Raw genomic sequence first — 14034 nt, forward strand, 5'->3', positions numbered from 1 at the left:
AATTAACCAGACGCGTTACAAGTGGCTCGGCTTCTATTCGTACGCAGTGCTTAATACGTGATAAAAATGCAAATTCTTTGCACTCTCAAAAAAATGTGCAGTGTTTTCATATTGTTGTTGTCGACCTGGTGTTTACTTTCACTAGCTGAACGTTCAAAAGGTTGTAGCTGCGATTTTCCCACTGATAACATCATCATGTGTCTAGTTTTTTATGATTATGTCTTCGTTTAATAGCCAAATTCAGCTGGGAGGCATTGCAGTTCTTGTTGCGCAATGGCAATTTCGATATCAATCCGTTTAATTGCCAACTATTGGTGTGGGATACGTGTCCCAAGGAATATATTGGATTTCACTTATTCACAAGGTGAGTAGAAAGCGGTTTAAGCAGCAATTGGTACATATTACAAATAGTTAAATATAGAAACAGCTTTTTGCCTTTTTCTGGTTAGGAAATTATTTAAAAAATAGGAATCTTGTGCTTCTAAGCATACAGTGTATGCGCAATCGAGAAAGCATAGGATTCAGGCAGATTTATTATGCTGTCAGTTCTTAGTCAATTTGTACACTTAGTGCTTACTCCTATCCGGTTAAAAACAATAGTCTTTTACTTGCCTAACAAGTCGACCATTGGATAATATGCAACTTATCCAAGGCAGTTTTTCAACTTTAATCCACTTTTATTTTTGCTGCCTTTTCTGCAGTTGACTACTTTTACCCATAAATCACGGTCTAATGTCATCTACAACTTCAATTTAAAATAAGCCAATCTTTCACTTTTTTGTGCCCTCGTTGCTCAGAATAGGGTTTGGCAAAATTGTCACAAGCAAATTGTTTTTCGGTTTATAAAGTGCATTAAGTACGGCAAGCCAGCAAATGGGGCCAATGTAAAAGTGGAAAGCCATTTATTTTGTGCACACCATGAAATGACTTCAAAGATTGGCTTGATAAATAAATGGCTTTGAAAATATACAAAATGTTATCAGTAAAACTATATTTAATAGCTTTGATTAAAGGCGATTTAATTAATAGATTGTTGTATTTACGTGTATTAACGAATCAAATGACTTAAGCAACGAACTTCAAAATGTATCGTGTACGTATTGTTTAACACTTTCGTTTTGATTTTTTCATAATAGTCAAGCAGAAAAAATCGAATAACCAGAAAGTGAGTGTTCGCATTAAAATATATCTATAGCAATTTGAATTTACATAATAGTGTGCGCAAGCAAGATGAAAAACTGCCAAGAAATACAAATTACTACCCAACTCTAAATGATAAGATACAAGCGGTGATAGGCGGCAACAACGGTGGAACATCATGGAAAAATATCGAAATCAAAACAAAAAATATAAGTGATTTGTCAGAGTGATAAACTTCAATACTCTACAGTTACAGTGCGTATATATTGGAGAATAAATTGGTTAAGTTTTTTGTCAATTGTGAAAAACTTTTTGTTTAGTAAAAAATGATTCTAACATTTTTGTAAATACAAATTTTAAATGTATTAAATTATATTTATGAAATCTAAACAAACAAATCAGATGACTCTGACTATATACCCAACTTCTTAACGGTTAAGCAATATCGGTGCAGTGTTGCGTGAGCGCGCTATTTTGCAACGAGTTTCCAAACAAAGTCAGCCGAAAGCAAAGTCAAGGCAACAAGTGGCTGCCGCAACTGAGGCAGCAACATCATCAGCGGCAGCGATGGTGGCAGCGAAACTCTTCGCCTATTTGGCAACATTGCCGTGATTGCATTTTCTTTGCACTTGACGCATTCGAAGTGCATCGGGCCAATTGACAAGACGTGATTTTCCAACGGCTAAAAGGATTCAAACTCGTTTATGAAAAATTTCAATTTGATTCAAAAATTCAAAATCTGTAAATGTTTAAAAGGATTAGCTGAATTTTCTTTAAAATAATTTCAAGAAGTTTTTTTCAAGCTACGATTTCAAGAAAAATTAATAAATATTTTCACAAATTAAGTCAAAGAAAATTTTAAATCAACAAAATTTCATAAATTTGTATAAAATGTAATATCATTTCTTATAATTAAAGACAACTTAAAAAATAATATAAAAACCTAAATGCATATAATATTTTTTTGGAGAAAATAAACAATTAAAAATAAATTTATAAAAACCAAAATAAATAAATTAAATAACAATGTACAAATTAATTGCGTGTACAAAATAAATCTGAAAATTCAACGAAACAAAAAGTGAACCACTGGCACATTTCATAGCAATTGGGAGTAATTCGTGCAATAGTGAAAATGAAATGTATAATTGCGATATGCTTGCTAACGCTAGTACCCAAAGGTACAAAAAAAGCAACAACAAAAAAAAACGCCAATTAGAAATGTTGACAAAAGTTTCGCTCACGATTCGCAACCAACTTTTGCAGATACGCAAACGTTGCTGCTTAATCAAATGGATTGGAAAAATCTGCTCAAGAGTGGAGCCTTGGATTTAAATGTTTTGCGGTGCTTTATGCGGGATAAAAACTTCTGCCCCAGTCCCTACATTCAGCATCGTCTCTATGCACCGTAAGTTCGTGTGCCAGATTCGAATCCCGGACAAATGACGGCATTTAATTAAAGCTATGCGATAGTCCTCATAAGAAGAGGAGAAGAGTGAATGAGCGCTCTGCTCCTATATCCATTTATCAACCTATTTAATTGCAAACCATTCCGAAAGAAAGTATGTGAGAAGTAGGCAGATGCATACCACTTGGTCAGTGTGTCAATAACAGCAAAAAAAATTAAATCTTGTGCAACCACAAGGGAAGGTGGTGAAAATATGCAATTAATAGAAGAGCAACTTGTTTTTTCAATGCAGCCACATTGACCCAATTACCAAAAAAAAACTATGACGCATTTTGTCCCGTGGCGCAAGCAGCTTTTCAGCGGGGCCCATAAAAGCGGTCGAAGATGACATCAAATAGCAATTGTAAATAAAACCATTTACGTTTGCCGATTTGCCGAGTCGTTCAACTTGTCTAGCCGTCAGACCAGTCAACTTACCCATCTTGATCAAGTTCAAGCCAGACTTCAGGTTCAGATTCAGCGAAGTTATTTACTTTTAATCGCGAGCAAAAGTCAAGGTAATAGATGTCATCTATTACAGGACAATCGGCACTTATTGAACACAAGGCTTAACCAAAATAAAAGAAAATATCAACGAAACTATATTAAAAAAAATGAACAAGGCTCTAACTAAGATTGCTCATTCAGAGAATATTTGTGTGCGGATAGTTTTTTTTTGCAATCAACTCGAAATTCTACTTTCTTGTGGGGAAATCAAAAAACTTGTTATTAGCAGCTCATTGAGATGATTTTTTTTAACGAATAAAAACGTATAGTCTAGATTTAAATGGGAGTGCAAATACATCTTTAATAGTGAAAGTATTAAAATATTTACATTTTATTTTTGATAATTGACATACTTTTCACCGCAAAATCAAATCTTAAATTTATAAAAGAATGTCTCATTTCCAAACAGTTTTTTTCTAACAGTACGCAGAACTCTAAGATTATCTTTTTTGTTGCTAATATTTTTTATTAAACACTAATATTTTAAGATTTCACATGCTTTAGATAGTTTTTAAATTATATATAAATGCTGTAAAATTAGTAATCAAATATGCACAAGCATAAAATGTATTTGAAATTCAACTGCTGCATAGCTTGATTCACTGATGCATACACAATTCAATGGCATTATTTTGCTTATCAATTATTGTACACAGTTTTACATAAGTTGAACACGATTTCAACTTTCTTGCAGCAATGGTCCGCGCAATGGGCTGCCACTGAGTATCCATAATCCGTTGACCCTGTACAAGGGCGGTTTCAGCAAACAGCGCGAGACGGTATTCATAGTGCATGGCTTCAATGGTACTGCCATCGACATCCACCTACAATTTCTGCGGGATGGTTAGTGAGTATGCACCAGGAAACTCCACCTCAATCCAATGCCAGAAAGATGAATCCTCCCATATGTGTATAATTTTTTTAGCATATTTGACGCGTGACTTTAATGTGATAACTGTGGACTGGCGACCATTGAGTCGATATCCTTGCTACCTGCACGCGTTGATCAATACCCGTTTGACGGCTCAGTGTTCGGCTCAGGTGTATTCCTTTCTGACGCACTATGGTGCCACAAGGGAGAAGATCACTTGCGTTGGACACTCACTGGGCGCTCATATCTGTGGCATGATTAGTAATCATTTGACCAAGAAACAGTATCGCATCATTGGGCTCGATCCGGCGCGTCCCTTGATCGAGCGCAAGAAGAGCAATCTATTTCGTTTGTCCCTGGATGATGCGAGCGTCATTCAGGTGCTCCACACAAATGCCGGCTATCTCGGCCAAGAAGATAATACTGGCCATCTCAATTATTGTGTAAATGGCGGTCGCATTCAGCCATACTGTAAAGGAAATCCGATTAGTAAGGATAGACTTGAAAATGCGTTTATATTTTCATTTTTCCCATTATCTTTTTTTAAATAGGACGCTATCGCTGTTCGCACTTTCTGAGCATTTGTTATTTGGCCATGGCCACCTCGAAGCTCTCCAAATTTGTGGGCATACCCTGTCCAAATGGATGTGTCAACTTGTCAGGACCAAAACGTTTGCCAGTTAATGGTAAAATGAATCCGTTAACGTTTGTTTCAATGCTGCGGGACTATAAAATTGGCAACGATGCTCCAGACGAGTAAGTTTTGAAATAATGTTCCACTGAAATGCTATATTTTTTGAATTTATTTGTTTTCAGAGCTCGGGGCTGCGTTTGCATTGATGTACCCTACGCTAAGAACTGTCCGTTCACGGAATAGTAGACATAGTCATATATTTCAGTTTTACGATCACTGGTAAGCTTAGTTAGAAATAATAAAATGTAATGGAATTAAGAAACACTAATTGTTTTATTAATTATCAACCCGCTGAGAAGTATTGATACCAACTTAATACTGTCCCATATATCAGACTTCTATCGTCAACTGCTCTTGCTTGAGTTGCAGCCAGCGAAAAACGTATTTAAATTATAAAAGCAAACAATTTTTGACAATTTAAATTCAAACTAAATTTTTATTTAATAATCTTGGAAGAATACAAATATATATATATACATTGTTCCAAATAATATGTGACCACAAATTAAGGTACTTTTTTACATAACCCGGCCTAGCCGGTGGGAAAACCCCAGTTTATGGGGGTCATATAGTCATTTAGGTAGTTAATATATGTACCTGCCATCGGTCTTTGGAATTTTTGAAAAATATTGAATAATTTGTTTATGGCAGGCAATTAACTTTTTTGCTAGGCGCTGTTCCAGTTGAACTGCGAGACACTGTATATACATGCACACACTTCAAGCAACAAATCTGGTAATGTGTGTATCTATTGAGTAAAAACATGACTTATATTATTAAATTGAAATCAACACAATTGATAAGCTACACGGAAATAAATGCATATGCCTCTATGGGTCTCTTCTTAAGAATTAATTGAGCTAAGCTAATTAATTTTAGCGTGTCAGAAAATAACTATATGTTACACAAATAGGGCATTGACGGCGCTAATCAGTTGTTCATTATTTTGAAATGTTGCCTTGAATGCTTTGGCAACTTCCGACACAACGCGCAAACCCTCACAGTAGAGATTTACCTCGTGTTTGTCGAAGACATCTCCGTCGTCCTCAGGCTCATCATCAAGCTGCAGTTCGTTACCAACGAATGGCTCCACAATAATTTTGAAAACGCTTATCAGGAAATCAGAACTTTCGCTATACATCTGCATGTTCTGAAGCACAGCCAATAAAAATAGCCCCTCAGCTGCCATGGGCAAAAGATTGACCGCTTTAACGCCCCCATTATCCGCTAAAATGTGTGCAACGCACTTGGATACCATTTGGGATATAGTGCTCCGCACCATGTCAGATTCGTCAACCAGCAGCTGCAGCACAATTCGTATATAAATGCCAATTATCAGTGCATCGTTCGACTGCAGCAGCTGCAACACGTGAACGGTGAGGGAATCAACCAGATGTGACGCCTTCCAGCGCAAATAGATGCTCTGCGTGGGTAAACTAATGTTCCCGGCATAGCACAGTAATTGCAAACCCAGCGGCTGAATTTCCTGCCACTTGCTTTCCTGTTGGATTTGTCGCAACATGCAAATGGACATTCCCGGCTCTGCATCAACAACGTCGCTGTCGATCAAGAGCTCAACGACGGACGGCTCCAATTTGTCAAGGAAGACCATTAGAGTGTACAAGCTGCTGAGCATTTCTGGACTCCATTTTGGGCCACGCTCTACCTGTTTGACCAGTGTCATCACATGTTTCCGCACCACATCCGAGTGACTTAACTGCATCGACAGCATTTCACGTTGAACGGGCGTCAAGGCTTCGAAATAGATCGCCAAATTTGGATCGAACTGGAAGTATTTCAACTCTTTGTTGGAAAAGAAGCTACGCGCATTTGTCGCTTCACTTTCGTGGTGCATGAGCACATAAAGCCACAGATCGATTGTAAACTTATGTAGCTCCGCGGGCAACTCATCCTGTGCCGGCGACTGCACCAGCAGCCTGTTCATGGACGGCAATAGGTTCTCCGGTTCCAGCGTTAGGCGCTGCAAATGCAGCACAAACACTAAATAGAATTTCGGCGATATGCCAGCATCCACACAACGTTTGTAAATGTCCTTGTGATCTAGCTGATAGATCTTGACGAGAACTATGGAGAGCTCTGTATTCAAGTATTTAGTCTGCTGTGTATCCTGTGTAATAGCAACTAGCGTGTTAAGAATCGATCTAAATATACATATGTCATCCACATTGATATTATATATCTTCACAGCGATGGAGGCCAGCAGGAAAACTAGGCTGCGAATCAAATCAGCGTCCTTCCAGCCTATGATGCGAAACAGTTCCAAAACTTGGTACATTTGACCGTGCAATGCATTTGTATCCCACGCTGAATTATTCTGTCAACGAAAGGAGATGATTAGTAAGGTTTTAAGGCTAACAATTTAAGAGATAAAATAGTAGGAGAAGGAACATAAAATAACTAATCTTTCAACCGAAAGTTCCTCCCAGTTATGATGATATTGTAATCCGATCTTGCTGATTGTGTACTGACTATAGCTAGAATACCGACACCTGCCAGTTTCATCATAAAAACAGCATAGAAACCGTCTTCTCAATTCAATGAGAATCATCTCACCTGCTCCAGATTATATTTCAGAGCGCAGAGGGACATGCAAAGGTTGCGTAAACGTTCTTTTGCTTGGGTGGGACTTAAGAAATTGGCCAGGACGTGGCAGGCGCGCCGCCGCGACATCTTGTCGTGAACGTAACAGATTTTGTCCAGGAAAGGCACAAATTTATCGAGCTGTCAATGGCATTGATATATAAGTAAATTAAACAATAGAAAGCAAAGAAAGAAAAACACGCATTGACTCACATTCAAACTGGATTCGGCGCCCTCCAGAGCAGATGGATAGAGACGGCTGAGCAATAGTAACATGGCCTCCAGTTGCAATGTTTGGCCACCCTTTGACTGCTCCATATGTACTGCGGCCTGTTGCAGTCCATCGTGGAGGTAATCAAATAGTTTGGGATAGCAGGTGAAGAAGATGCGTCCCGTCATCCGATTGCGCACATGCAGTCGACCATCATCGCTGCGTGCACGCTCCACGCCAAAGATGCGCACCATTAAGGCGGACAGCATTAGGCTGGCAGAATTGCATTCGGCATAATCGACAGCAACGAGACTGTCCAAGGCACACTGAATGCCCCGTCCAACAAACTCATCCACCAGATTGCCCAGTTCGCTGCAGCGGAATAGAGCACGCATTATGTTGAACGCATGATTGCGGGCAATGACAGCCTCTGGTCCGGGCGCACGTCGTTCGCACACCTCGAGCAGCCGAGTCATGCTCTCGCTGAACATTTTGTGGGTGCCCAGTTTGAGTTCGGTGCAGATGAGGGCCTGCACCATGTACGGCATGCCAGCACTGCGTCGTGTCGCACACGGCACATAATCCCCATTGCCGTCGATCATTTTCATGGCGTCCGCTAGCCAAATTGGTGGCTGTGTGTTCAGTTCCGGCTCATCGCTATGCCAAAAACGATGACAGTACATTGCAAAGCCCACATACGCCTGCTCAAAGGCACCGCGATGCTTGATCTCGCCCAGCATCTGCACAAAGCGATCGCCAATGACTGCCAGCTGCTGGCGACTAAGCAGATAGCGCTCCTTGTTCTCCGGCTCCAGCGGAGCCCGCGTCGACAACTCGCCCAGTATAAGGGAAATCTCTTTGATGCTGCGCCACGCACATAACAACACCACCTGCTCATGCTTCGGTTCCTTACCCGGCTTCGCTTCCTGATTCGATTCCGCTTCAGTTGACGCAACAGGCAAATGTCCTTCGGGGGATTCGCTGGCCACCACGGGCAACATAATTTTAATTATATCCAGACAGCACTGCAGCAACTGATTAATATAATCCCGCCATAGTTGCTCCGCAGCCAGTTGCTTTAGGTTCAGCTGCTGCAGTAATAGGCGACTGGCAAAGAGCAGGCCATACAATGGATTCGATTTGGCTGCCTGTATTAAATCTGTAAGTGCACCATTGATGCCAGTTTGCAGAAGTGCCAGGCACTCAAGTAAAGCCATAAAGTAACGTGGACTGTTCTTGGGCAACTCGGTGGCTGGCTGCTTGAGTGTCAGCGGGGTCTCCACTCCCGCCGCCTGACAATAAACCAGCAGCTGATACGCACCCGTCGCAGAGTCCGGCGGTCGAGCCGATAGCAAACGTTGCAAAATTTCCCTCGGCTTTTGGGTTGTGCATCTCTGCAATTTACCCAAAAGCTGAACAGCTCGTTCCTTATTGTGCTCGTAGCTGTCGTATAGACAACGATCCAGGTAGACATACACCTGCGGATGTACTCTGTGCTGCCAGTACACACCCAGACGTTCCATCATATCAATGAGATCGCCCAGCAGGCGCAACGATAGCCAGATACGTCCATAATTGGCACTGGGAAACAAATTGAGCGACAGCATCTCAAACAATGTGCTCACAAATCTATTCAATATGTGATCCTCTTTTAGGATATTCGGCGCTTTCATCTGCTGGGCGAGATTGAGTTCCAATCGCCGGCACATCTTTTTCAATTGGCCGTAGGCACGCTGTCGAAAATGGGCTTTTGGATTGTTGGCATTGTGCTTTAAAAACGCGGAGATTAGATCAATATCAAATTGTGTGAACGGCTCGCTAAGACGCGGTGTGTCCACCACAAAGGTGAGCGCGAGAATTCGCCAATCATCATTCTCGTTCATGGCGGCCAGACGGATTTCCTCACAGTTATTTGCCAACGCCTCATTTACCACACGCTCCTGGCCAATGCGTCGTGCCACCAACATGGCCATCAATTTGAAATTAAACGGCACCTTTGGCTGCTCGAGCAGCACGCTCAGCACCTGTTTGTCCAGTTTAACGGCCGCACTTATCACATCTTCAATGCCCTTCGAAACACCGCTGAACAAGTTGGCAGCACTCACTAGATGCATGCACCATACGCTGTGCCAGTCCTGGAAGGCATTTTCCTTGTGCGCAATGGTCATCATGCCTGCAATAGATAATATAAATTATTATTGAGTTTAAGTTTATCATCATTCGTTATTCATCGCTTATATAAATATTTGTCATCGACTCACACTTGAACAAGGCATTTACACTATCCTCCCGACCCAGATGCTCAAAGAACAATTTATCGTGTATGCTGGGGCAATTCTGGAGAACCATTTCTGTGCCATATACCTCGACCATCTGTTGCAGCATGAGGCAGAGCGCGGGAATGGACATGCAAGACCGATGGTAGTGTTCACATAACTCATTGATGACCGCATTCTCTCCGATGGCCTTGGCATGCTGCAGCACCTGCCGCAAAATATTGGCGCACATATGGCGAATTGTGTCAATACAGCTTGAGATGTGCTCAATGGAGAAGCGCATCAGTTCGATCAGTATTTGGTTGTAGAGAATCAGTGGCTCATCCTCAAGATGTACAGAGGCCAGCGATTTGGAATATGTGTGCAAATGCTTGGACATATACACCAGCAAGTTGGATATATTGCGATTGTCGTTGGCTCGACCCAGAATTTGTTTCAATATATCCAACGCCTGTTTTCCGTGGATGTTATAATCACTCTTTTTGAGCACCAACAGCGATGCTGCCTTAATGGGCAACTCATCAAACTCGTCCATCTGCTGACATTTGACCAGATATTCAGCAAAATCTTTCGAAAAGCGCGCATTGTGACCGATGGACAAGCCAGCTATGGAGCGCACATCCCAGGGTGTATCCCCGTGTCGGGCCACAGCCACAGCCAGTTCATCAATGGACCACAAATGCTGGAAATGCTGCGCACCCAGCTCAAGCTTGTACTCGGACATACAATTGACATGGAAGCGCAACAGAATCTTTATATACATATAATAATCATTGCGTCGCGTTGGCGATAAATCCGCCAGTTGCTCGTCGCTAAAAAACAAAAAATATATTTATGCATTTTCAGCATCGGAAAACTTGTAGCGTACTTACCTAATAGTCGACCAATATAAGCCTAATAGCCTAGGCAGCAGAGGTATAAAACAGTGTATCTCATGAGCAAGTGCATCGCGACCATAGGGAAAATTTTGGAGGCAGCCGGAAATGGTGACGATCACTTCGTTAAGGAAGTCACTGGACGTATTACCAATGACAATCGATTCCAAATCACGTAGCGCAGCACGCAGAGCCGTAATTAGAAACTCCTTTGAGTGCGTTTGCTGTTCACCTTTGATGGATTCATTGCCCGAAAAGAATCTAACAGCAAAAATTAAAGGAAATTGTGTTGAGTTTGTTTTTGTTAATGCAGCAGAGATGACTTTCATACCTGGTGAGTAGATTGCGCAGAGGATGCCTCAGGGGGCATGCGAAGAGCAAGTCGGCCAGAAAGTTGATGGATTCAGTCTGATTGAAAATGTCTCTCACAATTACCAGTTGCTCGGCCGAATTTGTGGCTGCCCCAAACTGCTTCACGTAGCCAGCATGTGCTGTTGACGATGACACGAGTTGTTGTTAAAATAATTATAGTGTTGGTAGCATATGGTATACTTACCATTTTGCCATTTCAGTGGCAATTTCACAATTGAATCGCGCATCTCAGTGAAACGCTTTGGATGCGCCGACAACTTTATTGCCGCCACGCGCAGATTTAAGTCGTTCATTGCAACAAACAGCAAACGAAGCAGATGCCGGGCTGAGTACTCGCACTAGTGCTGGATGAAACATCGATAATTTTCAATTATTTCATATATCGATGCTTTCGCCGATGTCGCTGAAATATCGATAGTAAATTTTACTGTAGTCCATCTTTATCTTGCCGAACAGTCATAAAGTGTTGGAAAGCATTGGCAAATACGCTGAGCAAGAAGAAGAACCCAACTTAAGAAAACAATAATATTGATCAAATCACTTTTAATTTAATATTGAAACAAAATGGGATGCGATGGGGGCACTATACCCAGGCGTGATGAGCTTGTGCGCGTCAAGCAAAAGCCAGAGCAGGTAATTAATTCGCAAATGTTAATAGTTGAAGTCTTATTCCTACACTGGCTTCACTTGCAGAAAGACAAAGATGCTGAACGTGAATTTCGTTGGCTCCACTGTGCGCTGACCCAGCAGCGTTTGCAAGAGCCGATTGCGATGTGTACGATGGGACGTCTATACTCCAAGCAGAGCGTGATCGAGCGTTTGCTCGAGAAGGAGAAAATGCCTGATTCTGCAGCGCACGTGCGCAGTTTGAAGGACATTAAAACATTGCAGCTCACGCCAAATCCTGCATTCACAGAAGAGGACAAAACAGAGGGTCTGCTGGACACTCGCCATGCGCCCTACATATGCAAATTGATTGGCCTGGAGATGTCGGGCAAGTTTCGCTTTGTCGCACTCTGGAGCTGCGGCTGCGTACTCTCGGAGCGCGCCCTAAAACAAATCAAAGGCAACCAGGCCAGCACTTGTCCACTCTGCCTGCAGCCGTACAGCGTGGAGGATGTCATTGTGCTGAATGGCAACGACGATGACTTGGAGCTGATGAAGGTTAAGTGTGAAATGCGTGCTGCAAAGCGCAAGTCTGCCAAAAAGGACAAGAAGGATGCAAAGAAAACGGAAGTCTCGGTTAAATCAGAGCCGACCAATGAAGTGGCAACCACGCTCAGCAAGGAGGAAAAGCCCTCGACCAGCAGCGGTGCCACCAATGGCCACAAATTGAAAATGGTAGCGAATCCAAAACGTTTAGGCGCTGTAAACGCCATGCAAGATCCAGAGATGAAGCGACTCAAAACAGATTTCAGCGTGGCCAAAGATCCCAAGGCAAGTGATGTGTACAAATCCTTGTTTACTACCCACAAAACGGACAAGGAACAGGAACGCGCTCACTGGATTACCTACAACCCGTTCTACAATTAGACTTCTAAATTAGAAATTATAATATAAAATCCTTGAATTTTGTTCACACTTAGTTGTTAATGCGAAACAATTGGTATATAATTTAAAACAAGTCGTGTATAAACTGAATATCATAAATGTTTTAACTTTTGATCTGATACCGAATCATTCAAATTTGCAAGTATTGACTTTTATATAGCATGCTGTGCGTTTGAAATCACGTTATTCAGTTCAGTTCTACGGCGACAATTTAGTATCAGATATTGTATTGTATAAATATAAACCGATATAAAATACACAAAAGATTTTTCTAACATGTATCGTGCTTCATATCAGAAGGGATTCCTAACCATACTTTATAGCGTGGGCAGCTCCCCGCTGGACAAATGGTCCACATACGTAAGTAAAATGGAATATTTTGAGCACAGCTATTCAGAATTCTGCTCATGCACAGACTAAGAATGGTTACATAAAACGTATTTATGATGAAGACATCAAGTCACTGGTACTAGAAATTATGGGCTCCAATGTGTCAACCACATTCATACACTGCCCCAGCGATTGCAAGGCCGAGCTGGGCATCAAGCTGCCCTTCCTAGTGCTTCTCATCAAGAATATGCACAAATATTTTTGCTTTGAAGTCAAGGTGAGTTTTGCTGTTGTGAATTTTAAGAGGTGTCTTAACTTTAGGATTGGTTAACTGGTCGCAGATTCAGGACGATCAACGTTTTATGCGTCGCTTTCGCGTGTCCAATTTCCAGAGGAAGACATCCGTGAAACCTTTCTGCACGGCGATGCCTATGGGCATGTCACCTGGCTGGAATCAGATACAATTTAATTTGGCTGATTTTACACGACGCGCCTATGGCTCTAATTATTTGGAGACTGTCTCGGTGCAGGTGCATGCAAATGTGCGCATTCGTCGCATCTATTTCACCGATAAACTGTACACGGAAGCCGAACTGCCCAATGACTATAAGCTACTGGGCAAGCCGAAGGATATAAAGAAGGAGAAACAATTTAAAGTTCCGCCCACGGCGCGTCCACCATCGCCATTGAATACGGGCCGTGCCGAAGTCACTGTGAAAACCGAAGAGGTTATCCAGATCCAAGAGCTGGAAACGGAAATGGAAGTGCCACCACCACCACTGGATGAGAAACAATCGATGCCCGAAACCGTTGAAACCGAACCACCGCCAGTCACCTCTGAGGAGCCAGCGACACAAACCGAAGCGTACTATTAAAAATATATATTTTTATGTTTTATGTTTGAGTTTCTGTTTAATGTGTGCATGCAACTGGAGCAGGAGACGTGGCCAAGTAACAACTAAATTAGTTAGTCATAATCATTGTAATGTGTAGCTTATTAAATTTAAAACTATTAGCTATTGACTTAAGGGGTAATCATTTCAAATGTAATCTTAAGGAAAATACACTTAATAGCCTCTGAATAAACTGTTTTCAAAATGGTATCTTAAAAGTCACATAAAATTGGTCAAAACGATTGATTAAATTTAAATTACAATTG

The 14034-nt window shown here is 41.5% G+C and overlaps 4 protein-coding genes across 4 annotated transcripts; 3 read left to right on the forward strand and 1 right to left on the reverse strand.

Moving 5' to 3' along the window:
- Nucleotides 1–2275: 2275 nt before the first annotated feature.
- LOC6562221 (lipase member H-A) lies at nucleotides 2276–4842 on the forward strand. Its single transcript, XM_001988678.3, has 6 exons — nucleotides 2276–2321; nucleotides 2407–2548; nucleotides 3789–3937; nucleotides 4020–4454; nucleotides 4517–4721; nucleotides 4782–4842. The coding sequence occupies exons 1-6, from the start codon at nucleotides 2276–2278 to the stop codon at nucleotides 4840–4842; spliced, it is 1038 nt and encodes a 345-aa protein (XP_001988714.2).
- A 489-nt stretch (nucleotides 4843–5331) lies between these two features.
- On the reverse strand, nucleotides 5332–11317 carry LOC6562220 (thyroid adenoma-associated protein homolog). The gene is made up of 7 exons (XM_001988677.3): nucleotides 11179–11317; nucleotides 10954–11113; nucleotides 10620–10883; nucleotides 9733–10559; nucleotides 7474–9644; nucleotides 7234–7401; nucleotides 5332–6994 (listed from the first exon to the last, which is right to left on the reverse strand). The coding sequence occupies exons 1-7, from the start codon at nucleotides 11285–11287 to the stop codon at nucleotides 5561–5563; spliced, it is 5133 nt and encodes a 1710-aa protein (XP_001988713.2). The 5' UTR covers nucleotides 11288–11317; the 3' UTR covers nucleotides 5332–5560.
- Nucleotides 11318–11425: 108 nt separating this feature from the next.
- On the forward strand, nucleotides 11426–12684 carry LOC6562366 (replication termination factor 2). The gene is made up of 2 exons (XM_001988676.2): nucleotides 11426–11627; nucleotides 11688–12684. Exons 1-2 carry the CDS (start codon nucleotides 11559–11561, stop codon nucleotides 12525–12527), a joined length of 909 nt encoding a protein of 302 aa, XP_001988712.1. The 5' UTR covers nucleotides 11426–11558; the 3' UTR covers nucleotides 12528–12684.
- Nucleotides 12685–12761: 77 nt separating this feature from the next.
- Nucleotides 12762–13976, forward strand: LOC6562365 (cilia- and flagella-associated protein 20). Its single transcript, XM_001988675.3, has 3 exons — nucleotides 12762–12905; nucleotides 12961–13152; nucleotides 13217–13976. Exons 1-3 carry the CDS (start codon nucleotides 12822–12824, stop codon nucleotides 13748–13750), a joined length of 810 nt encoding a protein of 269 aa, XP_001988711.1. The 5' UTR covers nucleotides 12762–12821; the 3' UTR covers nucleotides 13751–13976.
- The last annotated feature ends 58 nt before the right edge of the window (nucleotides 13977–14034 follow it).

Source organism: Drosophila grimshawi, unplaced genomic scaffold, assembly GCF_018153295.1.
Source record: "Drosophila grimshawi isolate 15287-2541.00 unplaced genomic scaffold, ASM1815329v1 contig_1377, whole genome shotgun sequence".
NCBI lineage: Eukaryota > Metazoa > Arthropoda > Insecta > Diptera > Drosophilidae > Drosophila > Drosophila grimshawi.

What these genes read in the sequence shown, in the direction of transcription:
- LOC6562366 (XM_001988676.2), top strand. Translation starts at nt 11,559, where the DNA reads ATGGGATGCGATGGGGGCACTATACCCAGGCGTGATGAGCTTGTGCGC. An exon ending in TCAAGCAAAAGCCAGAGCAG is followed by an intron (nt 11,628 to 11,687) that starts GTAATTAATTCG and finishes CTTCACTTGCAG; the next exon opens with AAAGACAAAGATGCTGAACG.
- LOC6562221 (XM_001988678.3), top strand. Translation starts at nt 2,276, where the DNA reads ATGAAATGTATAATTGCGATATGCTTGCTAACGCTAGTACCCAAAG. An exon ending in CAGCATCGTCTCTATGCACC is followed by an intron (nt 2,549 to 3,788) that starts GTAAGTTCGTGT and finishes ACTTTCTTGCAG; the next exon opens with CAATGGTCCGCGCAATGGGC. An exon ending in GGCAACGATGCTCCAGACGA is followed by an intron (nt 4,722 to 4,781) that starts GTAAGTTTTGAA and finishes ATTTGTTTTCAG; the next exon opens with AGCTCGGGGCTGCGTTTGCA.
- LOC6562365 (XM_001988675.3), top strand. Translation starts at nt 12,822, where the DNA reads ATGTATCGTGCTTCATATCAGAAGGGATTCCTAACCATACTTTATAGC. An exon ending in TGGACAAATGGTCCACATAC is followed by an intron (nt 12,906 to 12,960) that starts GTAAGTAAAATG and finishes GCTCATGCACAG; the next exon opens with ACTAAGAATGGTTACATAAA. An exon ending in ATTTTTGCTTTGAAGTCAAG is followed by an intron (nt 13,153 to 13,216) that starts GTGAGTTTTGCT and finishes AACTGGTCGCAG; the next exon opens with ATTCAGGACGATCAACGTTT.
- LOC6562220 (XM_001988677.3), bottom strand. Translation starts at nt 11,287, where the DNA reads ATGAACGACTTAAATCTGCGCGTGGCGGCAATAAAGTTGTCGGCGCAT. An exon ending in GCCACTGAAATGGCAAAATG is followed by an intron (nt 11,114 to 11,178) that starts GTAAGTATACCA and finishes CATCGTCAACAG; the next exon opens with CACATGCTGGCTACGTGAAG. An exon ending in TTATATTGGTCGACTATTAG is followed by an intron (nt 10,560 to 10,619) that starts GTAAGTACGCTA and finishes TTTGTTTTTTAG; the next exon opens with CGACGAGCAACTGGCGGATT.